The sequence below is a fragment of the Triticum dicoccoides genome, chromosome 4B (assembly GCF_002162155.2).
Source record: "Triticum dicoccoides isolate Atlit2015 ecotype Zavitan chromosome 4B, WEW_v2.0, whole genome shotgun sequence".
In the NCBI taxonomy this organism is placed as follows: Eukaryota; Viridiplantae; Streptophyta; class Magnoliopsida; order Poales; family Poaceae; genus Triticum; species Triticum dicoccoides.
In genome coordinates this window covers 625,043,455-625,058,874 of record NC_041387.1, presented here as the reverse complement: position 1 = coordinate 625,058,874, position 15,420 = coordinate 625,043,455, and the positions used below count along the sequence as shown (strand labels likewise).

The following is a 15,420-nucleotide window of genomic DNA, read 5'->3' as shown; positions in this document are numbered from 1 at the left end:
ATTTTTTTTTTGCAATTTATGGAGTTTTGTCGATGAAAAATGGATGACAAATGGCCGAACGTGACGCAACTTGCGTATGGTGTCGGAAATCGTTCAAACCTAGCATGATTGCATGCCATGGGCATGCCTACCTACTGGCAAAAGTTGGGGTCATTTCATGCATGTCTAAAAATATACCATGTTCAATGGAGGTTGTTCGGGTAGGTCACATGGGATCCGTCTGAGAGTACTTTCTTTGGCCTCTTCAAATGACCCCAAATTTTTTCATGAGCTTTTATGACCAATTCAAGGCACCATCTCAAATTGTTTGAGTTTTCGACAATTCTTGCATTTTTTGGAGTTTTCTTGGTGAAAATGACCAATAAGTCATGCAACTTGCATAAGGTGTCGGAATCGTTCAAATCTGGCATAGATGCCTACCATGCGCATGCCCATCTGCTAGCAAAAATTAGAGTGGTCTCAAGAATGTCTAAAACTAGACCATGTTCAACGAAAGGTGCCCGTGTAGGCCAAAAGGCTCTGTCTAGGAGCACGCTGTTTGTCGACATCTTCAGTTGTTGTATGGGGTTGACATTTTAGTTTTTAGGTTTGCTAACCAAAATTGTAAAATGAATGAATGGTACAAAACCAATTTTTTGGTTTCTACCACCCGGATAAGCGATGGCATCGCTCCGACCGGGTGCCTGTTGGGCCGGCCCAAGAGTTCGCAGATTTGAATAAAGTTCATCGATGTTGAAAAAATGTTCACGAATTTGAATTTTTTTGCAGATTTAAAAAGAATCACCCAAAAAGTTAGAGAAAATGAGAAAGTTCAAGAATTTGTTTTTTTTTAATTCCCACAAATGAAAAAAATGGAAATGAAAAAATCTAGAATAAAACAAAACAAAATCCGGTGTTAAAACACACGGATTTTTTCCCGAAAATTCACAAAGTTACATTAGCCACATATAAGAAGCCAAAAAAATGAAGTGTTCAACAATTTTTTTCAAAATGTTAGTCCTGAAGTTTGCACACTCCTCATATTTCTTTAAAAGTGTTCAAATGTTGCTTGGAAAAAATGTTCTTAACATTTTGAACTAACATATCTCCTTAATTTTTTTGAAATGTTCATGCTTGTAAAAAACATTATTCATTTTTTTAAATGTTCATGCTTTTATGAAAAATGACGTTTTCAAAATGAGTTCAAGTGGTTTAAAAAAAGTTGGATTATGAAACATTATTCAATTTTTAAAAATTCATTTATAATTTCCTTTGTGTTACTCCCTCCACTAAGGTTTATCGGGTCTGAGAGGCACCAAACTTGTACCATGTTTACTAGGCTGCTGCATAGTTTATCAAAAAAAAAAAGGCTGCTGCATTTAAGCACGTCCCTTCATTCCCTTGTCTCTCTATGGAAGCTAGCGCATGGGTCTTCTTGATTGGATCAGGCAGTAGCCATTGCATGCACAAATTAGTTAATAGGCCTAATTAATAACGGTGATTAGTTGAGATTTATTTCCAATTTCTTCTGTGCGTTTTTCGTGGCCTTCCCATATCGGGTCATAGGCCCGATAAATCCGTCCGGAGAGATTCTTAAGTTTGCACTCTCATAATTACTCACAAACATTAGTCGGCTCAATTGGTGAGTGACTAAACTTCATATGTAAGAGGTCTATGGTTTGATTCTTAGCAGCGGCATGTATTTTGTGAATTTTTACATCTCGGGTCGTGCTCCCTGCAGCCTTTTATCAATGGGCCGGCCCAGTCGAGGGGTGTCTCCAACGCCATATAGTATTTTAAAAAAGACAATCCTACCCTTTATAATGAAGGGGTACGAAGAAATCTCATGCGTTGATGTGTTTAGGGGGGTTGTATCGAAGAATAAGTGTAATTTCTTTCATTAGAGAGCTTTGGTTGAGCTGATTAAGTTGCTTGGTTTCTGCTAACTGAAACCGTAGGATTCCACACCTCTTCTCAAAAAGAAAAGAAAAGAAAAGCAGTCAAAACGAAACAAAACAAAAGGAGTCGGAAAGCAGCTCAATTAGCACTTGATTACATTCGATTGCAATCAGTCAATTTGAGCAGGGTCACTAGGTTTGGCAACTGCCATCTAGTGAATGTATATGTGAATATACGGGGGCTACGGTACTAGTAACAAGAAAGCACCGATGTTGTCAGAACACAATCTTTACAGACACGCCTCCATGTCTCCTCGGTCAGCAGCTAATCACTTGCTAAACGCATACGAATCCGGTGTCTACCATTCTTCTGTAGTAACAAATGATCCTCAGCCTGTGCTACTCCTCCACTTTATCCAGGCTGCAATGCAAAGCGACCATCACATGTATGTATGGACAAGACATATATCATCAGATGAAGAAAACATCTCTGCAAGGAAGAAACATACAGTAGCACAAACAAACAATGAGATTCAGAAAGCAACATGCCTGCAGTTCCGTGGCACGCTCCATGAGGCGGCGGAGCGCTTGTCGGGGCCCCTGAGCGACATGAAGCTCCTCCAGTCGTGGAGGATGAGGGTGAGGTCGGCGATCTTGCGGCGGAGGCCGACGCAGCAGTTGGCGTGCATGGTGCAGACGGCGCTGAGGTTGCGGCTGGGCTCGCAGAGGCCCCCGAAGAATTCGGTGCTGAGGAACCTGATCCGGACGCCCACCTCGGCCAGGTAGCGGTCGGCCTTGATGAGGTTGAGCACGTCCTGGTCGTGCAGGCCCGGGTGGCGCTCCCTAGCCGCGTACCAGTAGCGGTACAGCTCCACCGTCTCGGTGTTGGCGCGCGCGTAGGCGAAGCCGCCGTTGGGCGCGTTGCCGAGGACGTCGTCGGGGTCGCCGGTGAAGTGGTCGCAGGCGATCTGGAAGTCCCCCTCGGCGTAGAGGCGCGGCAGCGGGCTGCGCAGCCACACGATGTCCGTGTCCGTGAAGATGAAGCTGTAGCCCTTCTCCAGGACCTGCCGGAGGAAGTCGATCCGGCGCCACATCATCCGCAGGTACCCGTCCGTCATGAAGTTCTTCTGCCCCGAGAAGTCGACGCCCTCCGTGGCCACCGCCAGGCAGTGCGGGTGGATCTGCTTGCAGCGGCGGTGCGCCGCGAGGTCGAGCGAGACGATGACGAGGTGGTCGAGCAGCTCCCGGGTGTGCTCGCCCAACCGGAAGCTCTCCAGGAACACGTCCACCATGGACCCCGGCTCCACCCACGCCGAGTTGAGCGTCGTCAGGATCACCGTGTCGTTGGCCATCGCCGCCGCCCGGAGCACTCGCTCCAGCCTCACGTCCTCGCTCTCGCTCTCCTGCACGTACGTACACGCGCGCACATCAAATCAGCTCGTGCCCGTGTGGATTCTGGTAACCACGGTGGCAATCTCAAAGAAAGAAAAAGAACAGATCGTGACCAATCGACTGTAAAATACAGTACGTAGATAGTTTTTTCTAAAAGTATCTGTAAAATAGATGGTTCCCTTGTATTACTCGTATGACTCGCATGCGTGGAGAACGTGAACTGAGCGGCATATGGCATGAGCCACCGGTTTTGGTTACACAATGTGATGTGAAACTCTCGTGGCCTACCGAACCAAAACATTATCGTACTGCATGCTCTTTGGGCCTCTTTCTCGTTTCCACGACTAGCTAGCTAAATTCATATGTCTCAAAAAAAAAAAAGAGCTAAATTCATGCACAATAGCACAGCTGAGTATATCAGTAATTAGCTTTGCAACAAATTACAAATTGCACGCGTAAAAACGGTTGCACTTTGCAACTGCAGTTTCAACTTGCGAGTAGTGGCAATAACTTGGCCCTGGCTAATTAAATTGTTGGTTAATTTGGCAGTCTGAAATATTCTTCTCAATATGGACATACTCATATCATAAAAACAGTTAAACATGCAAGAAAATATGTTTCATGAGCTAATGGAGGACCATTCAGATTAGGGCCCTTCAGATTATTACTGCTGTAAAACCCGATCGAGGTTTGCATGCAGGATCAACCATCGGCTCGCCACAATTAATATGCCTTCAGAATTAACTCTGGTGGAAGAGGAATTCTAAGCGAGAGGAGAGTTAATTACATGGTCCTAAAGAACCGGACGCCCTGCTTTTCTGGTGATCATGCGCAAGAAGCAACAAATTTGTATTTACTTGGAAAAAAACAGTATTGACCAAGAACTCTGGACTCTTTGCATGGCGTGGAGAGGCTCCCTGGCGTACTACGACTGATTGACTATTCAACGAGGAAGGCCCGAGCTTTCCGTAATGTGCGTACGTACCAGGTCGACGTCGTCGTCGTCGTGCGGCGGCGCGCCGGCCTGTAGCCACGGCAGGCGGGCGGCGGGCTGGACGAGCACCCCGCCGGGCGCGACGGCGCGGTACAGCACGAGGCACGGCAGCGCGACGGCCGCCAGGAACAGCAGCGCCGTGGCCAGCCGCCTCGCCCCCGGCCCGGCGCCGCCCTGCTCCGGCCAGCCGCCGCTCTCATTGGCGCGCGGCCACAGCGGCGCGGCCATGCACCCGCGCGCACCGGAGATTTAGGGCCTGGTGATTAATTGGAACGTTGCCAATCCGGACGCGGAGGCCGTCGGATCGGTGCGCCGAGAGGGGTCCCTGGTTTTATATCGGGAAGGCGAGCGATCGATCTCTCCACCGTCGCGCCAGCCGCGTGACGGTGCTGAGTTTAGCAGAGAGCCCTTCACGTTTCGGCGTATTATTACTGCTGTTCACCGGGAAGGCAGGACCACTTTTTGGAGCCAAAATAGTGTGCAATAGGTGTCCTATATCTGTAAAGACGTTTACCCCAAATATACACCACCACCAATTTGGGGCACCAAAAGTGTTGCAAATATACAACACTTGGGCTAGTGGAGTAAAACAAAGTTGCATCACGCGCGAGCCACCAACCGTCCACCTGACCACCGCTTGCTGTGATTTCATCTGCGAAGCCCACAACCGCCGCTCGCCCGCCCTCCCCCTACTCCGACGCGATCCCGCCACACTACCCCGTCATTGAAGTTGCGTCGACAGTCGATTTGGGATCCACCGCGGTGGCGTGCTTCGGGTGATGCGACTGTTGGCCGGAGCACGGTAGCCCGTGATGCTCCCCGCAGCTCGTCACCGTCGTCTGTAGCTGGACTAGGGGCTGCTGGAGCTCTGCGGGCAGCCACGCCACCGCCGCGACCGAGTCGAGTGGCCGTTGTTTCGGTCGGCGTCCGAAGTTGCCAGATTTTTGGTCAACACTCGACCGAAAGGTGTCAAGGAGGACTTCCTAGGCATTTCAACACCGGCATGGCGACCATCTCTGCTCCGACGAGCAGTCGGCATGCGTCAAGGAGGCCATCCTAAGCATTTCCGTCAATACTGGTGCCCTTTTTTAGGGCATCTATTGGAGTTGGAGGTCTTTGGTGTTGTAAAATATCAATTTGGGGTGTTGCAAAATTTGCTCCAACCACCTTTTTGGGCCCTATTATAGGACACCTATTGGAGATGCTCTAACCCTGATAGCATGACTTTTTTGTTTGTTGCAAGATTAAAGTTTCACTTTGTTTTATATGAAAAAGAACATAGCACGAATCTCATAGCAACAAAGGAGTGTGCATCCATACACGATATATCACATACATGGTAAAATATCATTTCTCGCAAATTACTTTGTATGTTGTAAATTAATGTCTGAATAATAAATAACATGTGTACCTTTTTCTAAAGGCAAGCCATATACATGCCTCATCCTAACGTTAGTATTTCCCCAATTGAAAGAATTACAGAGATCAACTTGACTGGAGTAGATATAGTAATATAACCACTTCTCCAGCCACTTCTCATTGAGCAAATGCGCGCCCAATGGTCCTTGATGAGCTGCATTTCCATTTCCCGATTCAGGCCAAGTGCATGCCCTTCTTAGTAACTGGCAGCTATGGCCTACTCCACAGCCGCAACGGAGTCTCGTCGGTACCAAAATATGGAGAAGCTGCAACATGCAAACGAGGGCAGTTTTCAAATTAGCGGCAATCCGGTGGATCAGTTTGGCTATTTGTAAACGTTGCTAGTCATGTTCCGGAAGCAAGCAGGGAAATCACAAGTCGCGTGAGCTACCTAACCTATGACCGGGCCTATATATGTTCGTTTTTGTGTGTGTGTGTGTACGTAAATGCATGCACACGTTTGCGTCCCTTCCATGATCTTGTGGTCAAGTTTTCTCATTGTATCAAGTCTTTGATTCTTAGTTCTTGCTCCATTCGTTTCAATTTTTTTCTTTATTTCGAGTAACCGGCAAGAGCTCTTCCCTTCTGCTGGAAAGCAATTGGATATGTGCATGTGAATATTCACCAAAGCTAAGCGGGCCACTTTGTTGTGCGTCATCCTCTTGCTGATGAAATGTTTCAAAATGAATATTGTTAGAGTTATATTTATTGCGGTCTTTGGCCTTTTGCATTCTGGCATTTGGCATTCTCATGCAAATTAGAATCCAAAATAAGAGGAAAAACGTTAGAAGTAGTAGATACGACGCAGACGTATCAGTGTTTGAGTTATATTTATTGTGGCATTTGGCCTTTTGTATTCTGGCCTTTGGCATCCCCTGTACATGTATATATGATGGCTTTTGCTTCCTGATAATACTAAGTTCAATATTTCCCTAACATGGTATCAGAGCTTTATGTTTTTTTTTCGCACGCTGCAACTCGTGCTCGATCCAATCACACTGCCGCGGTCATCCTTTCCCGGCCGCGCTGCTCCAAATCGTCTCCTGCCTCTGCTTGGTTGTTGCCTCTCGTGCGTGCCGTTTCCTTTGCTGCCGCTGCTCTATTCTGCCTGGCCATTGTTCCTCGATTCCCGTCCATGAGAGATCGATCTCGGGATCTAGACAAAGGAGGTCGTTGATTCCGCGCCCAGCCGACGTTCCTCGTCGGTTCCGATCGCTGGTTCCTGCATCCCAGATCGATACGCCCGCCTCTGACCTGTTTTGGCCGCCATGCCGCCTTTTGCTGTTTGCTGTCGGCTTCCACTACCGCCCTCTGCCCTCCGCCGGGATTTGGTTCGGCCCGCCGCCGCCGCTGACGCTGCCTCGTTTCTGATAGTCGCTCGAGGTCAGGCCACTGCGTGCTGGCCTTCGGCTCTCCCTGGTCGGGCCGCTACCGCCAGAGGCCGGCTCTCGCAGGTCCCGCTGCTCTCTGCCAGCCGGCACTCCCAGGCCCGCCCCGTCCGCCTGTCGCCGCCAGCTGCCCGTCCGCTCCCGCCATCGATCTGGCGGCTCCCTTGTCCTCCCGCCGCGACTCCTCCTGGCGGTGGCCCTCGTCTGGCTGTCGGCGCCCCGCCGTGGCCCCTTGTGTGGCGTTGGTCATCCCGACCCCCGAGCGTGTCTGCTTCCTAGCTCGTTCGATCCCATCTGGGGTTGACCGATCGGTTCTTTAGCTCGTGAGAGAGAGAGAGAGGGAGAGAGAAAAAGAGAAAGAGAAAAAGAGAGAGAGAGAGTAAAAAAGGACATTATGTTGTCATCGGGCATAGTCTCTCCTCGGTCTCCGGTGATTGGTGTTCCCTACACTGATCTCGTCTCGCGCAGGTGCCTTCCATCGGTACTTGGTGCTTGTCCGCCTGCTTCATCGGTTTCCGCGTTTGAAGGTTCTCGCTCTATGGCGACTCCTCACACAGTGATGGCCGCTCTACATCTACCCGCTACTCTCGGTCGACTCTACGTGCGACTTCCATGTCTGGTGGCGAGTGCTCATCGTCGGCAGGTGTTTCTACCTCGACCTCTTCCGTCGTGTCCCTGTCTGTGCATGAGATTGCGCAGCTGCGATGCCTGCTTGCTGCTTGGGACTCTTCATCGACAGGTTTTGGAGGTTCCGTAACGGACTCCTCTGGCACTAAGAAACCACCTTCTACCCATTCAGGTACATCCCCATGGATTCTTGATATGGGAGCATCTTTTCACATGTCTTGTGAGTCTTCAATTTTGACCTCCGTTCAACATGTCGAGTCTCATGTTTGTGTTCTTACGGCTAATGGCACTCCCCTCTCTGTAGCTAGTCGAAGCACTCTTACCACTTCTTCTTTTCATGTTCCCTCTCTAGCTCATGTTCCTCGACTTACCATGCGGCTCATATTTGGTGGTTAGATTGTTGACTCTAGTTGTAGGGTCATTCTCGACTTTGATTCGTGTTCTGTTCATGATCGTCGCACAGGCGCTCCGCTTGGTGCTGGTGTAGGATTGAAAGTATGTCTAGAGGGGAGTGGTTAGACTACTTGACCAAATAAAAACTTAACCTTTTCCCAATTTTTGTTCTTGGCAGATTTTAGCAACTTAGCACTAGTCAAGAAATCAACCTAACACATGCAATTCAAAGAGTATAGCAGCGGAATGTAAATCATTGCATATGAATGTAAGTGGAGGAGTTTGGAGGGAGCAAACACAATTGTAGACATGGAGATTTTTGGCGTGGTTCCGATAGGTGGTGCTATCGTACATGCACATTGATGGAGACTTCAACCTACGAAGGGTAATGGCTGCGCGAGTCCACAGAGGGCTCCACCCACGAAGGGTCCACGAAGAAGCAACCTTGTCTATCCCACCATGGCCATAGCCCACGAAGGACTTGCCTCACTTGGGTAGATCTTCACGAAGTAGGCGATCTCCTTACCCTTACAAACTTCTTGGTTCAACTCCACAATCTTGACGGAGGCTCCCAAGCGACACCTAACCAATCTAGGAGACCCAACTCTCCAAAAGCTAATAGATGGTGTATTGATGATGAACTCCTTGCTCTTGTGCTTTAAATGATAGTCTCTCCAACACTCAACTCTCTCTCACAGATTTTGCTATGGTGGAAAGATGATTTGAGTGGAAAGCAACTTGGGGAAGGCTAGAGATCAAGATTCATATGGTTGGATTGTAATGTCTTGGTCTCAACACATGAGTATTTGGTTCTCTCTTAGAAAATGAGTAGTGGAAGTGTATATATGTTCTGATAGCTCTCTCGACGAATGAAGAGTGGGTGGAGGGGTATATATAGCCTCCACACAAAAACTAACCTTACACACAGATTCCCAAACTCGGTGGGACCGAATCAAGAAACTCGGACAGATCGATCCAGGTCAAAATATGAACGTTAGGGTTTTCGGTGGGACCGATACAATCAACTCGGTGGGACCAATGTGCTAGGGTTAGGGCATAACTTGATCTCGGTGAGACCAATCACATAAACTCGATGGTACCGATTTTAGTAATAGGCAAATAGAGAGTTGCTCAGGCAAACTCGGTGGCACCAATCCGCTCGTTTCAGTGAGACCAAAGCATTACGAAAAGGAAACAGTAAGTTTGCATTGCAAACTCGGTGGGACCGATCGCTCATTTTGGTGAGACCGAAACATTACGAAGGGAAACAGAGAGTTTGCAATCCCATCTCGGTGAGACCGAGATCCCATCGGTGAGATCGAAGTGATTAGGGTTTGTCACAGTGGTTATGTCAACTGAACTCGGTGGCGCCGGATAGATAAAATTGGCGGGGCCGAGTTTGACTTTTAGGTTTAGGACAAATGTGGAAGTGGGAAAGTGGTTGAGGCTTTTGGAGCATATCACTAAGCATTTTGAGAAAGCAAGCCATTAAGCAACACCTCATCCCCTTTTAATAGTATTAGCTTTCCTATAGACTCAATGCGATCTTGGATCACTTAAATGAAAAAGGTAGAGTCTTGAGCTTGTTGCCAATATGTGTCCTTTATATTTTGAGGGGTCCACATCCCTAGTCCATGCCATGCCAATCATTGAACTTTCTGAATAATTATCTTCAAAGATTATTAGTTCAATGAGCTATATGTTGTTAAGAATTACTAAAACCACCCAGGGATTAGTTGCACTTTCAATCTCCCCCTTTTTGGTAATTGATGACAACATATAGATCAATGCTTTGACAAAAGATAATAAGAGTGAAGTATATCGTCGCTTTGAGAAGTATGTGATAAGCAAGAGCTCCCCCTAAATTTTTGCATTGTTTAAAATTTGCTTTGGACTGCAAATGCACAATCTGTTAGGATCATGGGTTACTCTTCCATGTCACATACATCTTGGTGGAGCGCTCAAAATGATAGAATGTAAAACATGCACTCATCACCAAGGCAAAGTGAATGATCATACATAAAGATAGACAATATCTTCATCCAAGCATAAGCATAAAGTATGATATGATCAAACACATGATCATACCAAGTATCTCACACACAGGCATTAAGTATCTCAACCAAGAAAACAAGCAAATAAAGTAGGAGGAGAGCAAATAAGAATCAAAGTTCTCTCTCTCTCTCTCTCTCTCTCTCTCTCTCTCTCTCTCTCCGAAGCCTATGATCTATACACTTTCTCCCCTTTGGCAACAAGTTACCAAAAAGCTCGAAAATGCATAGTACTATGCATCTATCTAGGCTTGATCTTCGGGAGGTGGCGTTGAGATGACTCCAAGGACGAATGCATCGGTAGATGATGTAGGAGCTGGAGGGGTTGCCACTGGAGGGGCAACTAGAGTTGTGGCTGCAGGTGCTGAAACTATGGCTCTGGAATCTGGCACTAGCACTGCTCCAGACCTCCATGCCCTAGGCACTCTGTTAAATGCATCTGTGGTTGTGCTCCCCTTCCTCTCCTCAACTTCTTCCTGGAGCTGCTCAACTGCTGTTTGTATCTCAGCGACCTGCAAATCAAGATCATAGAATTTGGTCTTGAAGATCCTCTCCAAGCTCTCCTGGTTCTGAGTGAAGGTGGCTAGACCTTTCTCAATCCTCAAAGTTGCTTGAATCAGATATCCAAGCTGCTCTTGCTTTGATTTGAGGAACACTTGTGAAGCTTCTCCTGCACTTGGTATCTTAGCTGCCTTCTCAGCTTGAGCTTTCTCCCTCTTTTCATGAGCTTCTACAGAAGTGGGATCGTCAGCACCCATGACAACAGTGTTGTCCTCAAAGTTAGGCCGCAAAGGAAAATGTTCTTTGTCCAACAGATACACTCCTTGCTTCATCTTGGAATTGATCAACTCTTGGATGTGTGGAGCATACCCACATGATCTCTTCTAGTCAGCTGCTGTCCTCTTAATTGTCTCAACAATCAAGCTCATAACCTTGAACTTTTGTGGCAGAACATCAAACAGCTGTAACAAGTTGATGGAATGGCCTTTGGTCATCATGTGATCTCCAGATTTTGGCAACAGAGTGTGCCTCAATATGGTTTTTATGGTGGCCAAACCAGACAACAAGTAATATACTAACCCAAGCTGGTGTGTCTCCAAGGCCTTATCTGGAATTCCCTTATACATATTGGCCATGGAGTTATGACCCTTCTTCTTCTCAACATAAACATCTATGTCATTCTCTTCTTCTTCAGGTGCATTTATGAGCTTATCCCACTCATAAATTGTAGATTGGTGCCTCTGACCTTCAGTCATCCACACAATCCATCCATCAGGATAAAAATGAGCTGTTGAGTAGAATTGCATAATGAGCTCATCATTCCACTTTGTCAACTATTGACCAACAAAGTCATCAACACCATTTGACTTGAAGCTGTCATGCACTCCTGGGAAATGATTTGCATTTGCATCAATGTATTTCCAATCAACCCATCTAATGTCACTTACAATGGGCTTGTTGTCCAGCAAAATTGTCTCATAAAAATCTTGTTGCTCTTTGGTGTGGAACCTGTAGTCCACTGCAGTCCTCCTCCTCAAAACATATGGATCTGCCTATCTCCATCTTCTGAGACCTGCATCCTTTCTCTCCTTCATATTTTTGTTGGAAATATGCCCTGGAGGCAATAATAAAATGGTTATTATTGTATTTCCTTGTTCATGATAATTGTCTATTGTTCATGCTATAACTATATTAACTAGAAACCGTAATACATGTGTGAATACATAGACCACAACATGTCCCTAGTGAGCCTTTGGTTGACGAGCTCGTTGATCAATAGATGGTTATGGTTTCCTGACCATGGACATTGGATGTCATTGATAACGGGATCACATCATTAGGAGAATGATGTGATGGACAAGACCCAATCCTAAGCATAGCACAAGATCGTGTAGTTCGTTTGCTAAAGCTTTTCTAATGTCAAGTATCATTTCCTTAGACCATGAGATTGTGTAACTCCCGGATATCGTAGGAGTGCTTTGGGTGTACCAAACATCACAATGTAGCTGGGTGGCTATAAAGGTGCACTGCAGGTATATCCAAAAGTGTCTGTTGGGTTGGCACAAATCGAGACTGGGATTTGTCACTCCGTATGACGGAGAGGTATCTCTGGGCCCACTCGGTAATGCATCATCATAATGAGCTCAATGTGACTAAGTAGTTAGTCACAGGATCATGCATTAAGGAACGAGTAAAGTGACTTGCCGGTAACGAGATTGAACAAGGTATTGGGATACCATCGATCGAATCTCGGGCAAGTAACATACCCATTGACAAAGGGAATTGTATACGGGATTGATTGAATCCCCGACATCGTGGTTCATCCGATGAGATCATCGTGGAATATGTGGGAGTCAACATGGGTATCCAGATCCCGCTGTTGGTTATTGGCCGGAGAACTGTCTCGGTCATGTCTGCATGGTTCCCGAACCCATAGGGTCTACAAACTTAAGGTTCGGTGATGGTAGAGTTGTTATGGGAAATAGTATGTGGTTACCGAAGGTTGTTCGGAGTCCCAGATGAGATCCCAGACGTGATGAGGAACTCCGGAATGATACGGAGGTGAAGATCGATATATTGGACGAAGGGTATTGGAGTCTGGAATTGTTCTGGGAGTACCGGGTGACAACCAGCGTGACCCAAAGGTGTTCCGGAGGCCCCGGCAAGCGTTGGGGGGCCTTATGGGCCAAGGGGAGGGGGCACACCAGCCCACTAAGGGGTTGTGCGCCCCTCCCAACCCCTCTCACGTAACCTGGAGAGGTGGGGGTGCCTCCCCTAGGGCAGCCGCCCCTCCCGGCTTGGGGGGCAAGTTTCCTAGGGGTGGGAGTGCCCAAACCCATCTAGGGTTTCCCCTGTGGCCGCCACCCATCCCCTAGGGAACCCTAGGGTGCCTTCTCCACCCCTTCCCCCTATATATAGTGAGGGAGAGAGAGGGCAGCCGCACCCTTCCCCTGGCGCAGCCCTCTCCCTCCTCCAACACCTCCTCCTCCGTAGTAGTGCTTGGCGAAGCCCTGCTGGAGAACCACGAGCTCCACCACCACCACACCGTCATGCCGTCGGAGTTCTCCCTCAACTTCTCCTCTCCCCTTGCTGGATCAAGAAGGAGGAGACATCCCCGGGCTGTACGTGTGTTGAACGCGGAGGCGCCGTCCGTTCAGCGCTAGATCGGATCTTCCGCGATTTGAATCACCGCGAGTACGACTCCATCATCCGCGTTCTTGTAACGCTTCCGCTTAGCGATCTTAAAAGGTATGAAGATGCTCATCCTCTCCCTCTCTTGTTGCTAGAATCTCCATAGATTGATCTTGGTGATGCGTAGAAATTTTTGAATTTCTGCTACGTTCCCGAACAGTGGCATCATGAGCTAGGTCTATTGCGTAGATTCTATGCACGAGTAGAACACAAATAGTTGTGGGCGTTGGTTTTGTTCAATATGCTTACCGTTACTAGTCCTATCTTGTTTTGACGGTATTGTGGGATGAAGCGGCCTGGACCGACCTTACACGTACATTTTCGTGAGATAGGTTCCACCGACTGACATGCACTTGTTGCATAAGGTGGCTAGCGGGTGCCAGTCTCTCCTGATGAAGCCATGTACCTAGGGTAGGGTTACGGACCTGTCCAAGGTACCCTCCCCAAGGACATCTCTTAGAAGAAGCCGTCTTTCAGTCGACCAAGAGGAACTCCACTCGACGGACTAGAAGACACTCGACGAACCTAAAGACACTCGACCATGAAGACTCACTCGACCATCAGGAATTCAGGATCTATTCTGTATCCAAATGGTCTGTAATTAAGTAGTCTTAATGGTCATGATGACACTTTATGTAGGGCGTTACCAGTAACGCCAGGCCTTAATGTACTTTAACCCTCTGCTACGTGGGCTGACTGGGGTCCTGGCGTCCTCTATATAAGCCACCCCCCTCCACTGGTAGAAGGGTTCGCACCTTTGTAACTATCACACACACAATCCAGTCGACCGCCTCCGGGCTCCGAGACGTAGGGCTATTACTTCCTCTGAGAAGGGCCTGAACTCGTAAAACACTCGTGTGTACAACTACTCCATAGCTAGGATCTTGCCTCTCCATACCTACACCCCATTCTACTGTCAGACTTAGAACCACGACAGTTGGCGCCCACCGTGGGGCACGTGTCTTAGCGACTTGTTGGAGAAGTTGCAATCTTTTCGATTCCCATCATCATGGTTTCAGGTGGAGTTTTGGTTGAGGGCCGCGAGATCCGTCTCGGCGCGCTCACATTCATCACCGACGACTCTGCCTGGCTGCAGGAGGCCCCTCTCGACGTCGATGCGCTCCCGATCCGCGGAGCTACGCATTTTCGAGCGTGCTTCCGCGGCGTCCTTCTGCGGCAACCGTCGACTCAGTATCGGCCGGTTTTCGTGTCATCCTCCTTCCCAGCTTCCCGCCGGCGTAAGCGCTCCGGTCGGTCGAGGCTTCGGTGGTGGGTGAGTCACGCAGTGGCTCGCCAGTCGACCACTGCCCAAGTCGCGGCAATCGAGCCCGACGAATCTCTCTACGGCCTGTTCGACCTGTCGACTGGCTCCGCAGAGACTACATCCGAATGCGACAGCAGTGATCCGGCGGCGGAGGTCCTGATGGTCAATGGACCGCACGTTCCCCCCGGTTTTCCTGGCACCGAGGGAGGCAACGGCGGAGGCGACCCGTCACACGACCATGAGGAGTACCGCCCCGAGCCCCTCGACTCACAGCAGAGGGAAGAGCTTCGCCGCCAGAACGTGGATGCGCTTCATACTCCGATCGTTGGAGAAACCCCTGAGGCTCGCGCCTTAGAGGACGCGCGCTTGGCCAACCTGGCTGAGCGCACTCGACTGGAGACCCTTCAGCGGGCACTCGACGAGCGCGCGCGACAACGGATTCCAGATTCCAGTCGACGCCAACTCTTTAAACCTCCGACTCAGGTATACCGCACTCCAATCCAGAATTTAGCAGCTGCAACACGTATAGCAGAGTCGATTCAGCCTTCCCAGTCAGAGGCTGGCAGAGGCTTGATGCAGATCAGGGATTTGCTTCGGGCAGCTAGAGATCAGAATTCAGCTGTGTCGCAGTCGCGGAACAGGATCCATAGCAGGTACGTGGCGGCGAATACAGTCCAGTTGGCTCATAGCCCCAGATCGCCCCTGAGGCGTGAAGGGCATGGTGACCGACATGATCGGTACATGAACTATGAGCAGGATGATCACCGAGTCGATCGCAATGATTGACGTCAAGTGCCCACTCCTCCCCGGAGGGGTGGATCAT

At 48.6% G+C, this 15,420-nt stretch overlaps 1 protein-coding gene across 1 annotated transcript; it reads right to left on the bottom strand.

The window, feature by feature from the left end:
- Positions 1 to 2,001: 2,001 nt before the first annotated feature.
- On the bottom strand, positions 2,002 to 4,491 carry LOC119294069 (uncharacterized protein At4g15970-like). Its single transcript, XM_037572338.1, has 3 exons — positions 4,256 to 4,491; positions 2,427 to 3,287; positions 2,002 to 2,298 (listed from the first exon to the last, which is right to left on the bottom strand). Exons 1-3 carry the CDS (start codon positions 4,489 to 4,491, stop codon positions 2,277 to 2,279), a joined length of 1,119 nt encoding a protein of 372 aa, XP_037428235.1. The 3' UTR covers positions 2,002 to 2,276.
- Positions 4,492 to 15,420: the final 10,929 nt, after the last annotated feature.

Excerpts from the sequence above, each read along its gene's own strand:
- LOC119294069 (XM_037572338.1), bottom strand. The coding sequence starts at position 4,491 with ATGGCCGCGCCGCTGTGGCCGCGCGCCAATGAGAGCGGCGGCTGGCCG. Across the intron at positions 3,288-4,255 it reads GACGACGACGACGTCGACCT|CGTGCAGGAGAGCGAGAGCG; the intron begins GGTACGTACGCA and ends CGCGTGTACGTA. Across the intron at positions 2,299-2,426 it reads AGCGTGCCACGGAACTGCAG|CCTGGATAAAGTGGAGGAGT; the intron begins GCATGTTGCTTT and ends TTTGCATTGCAG.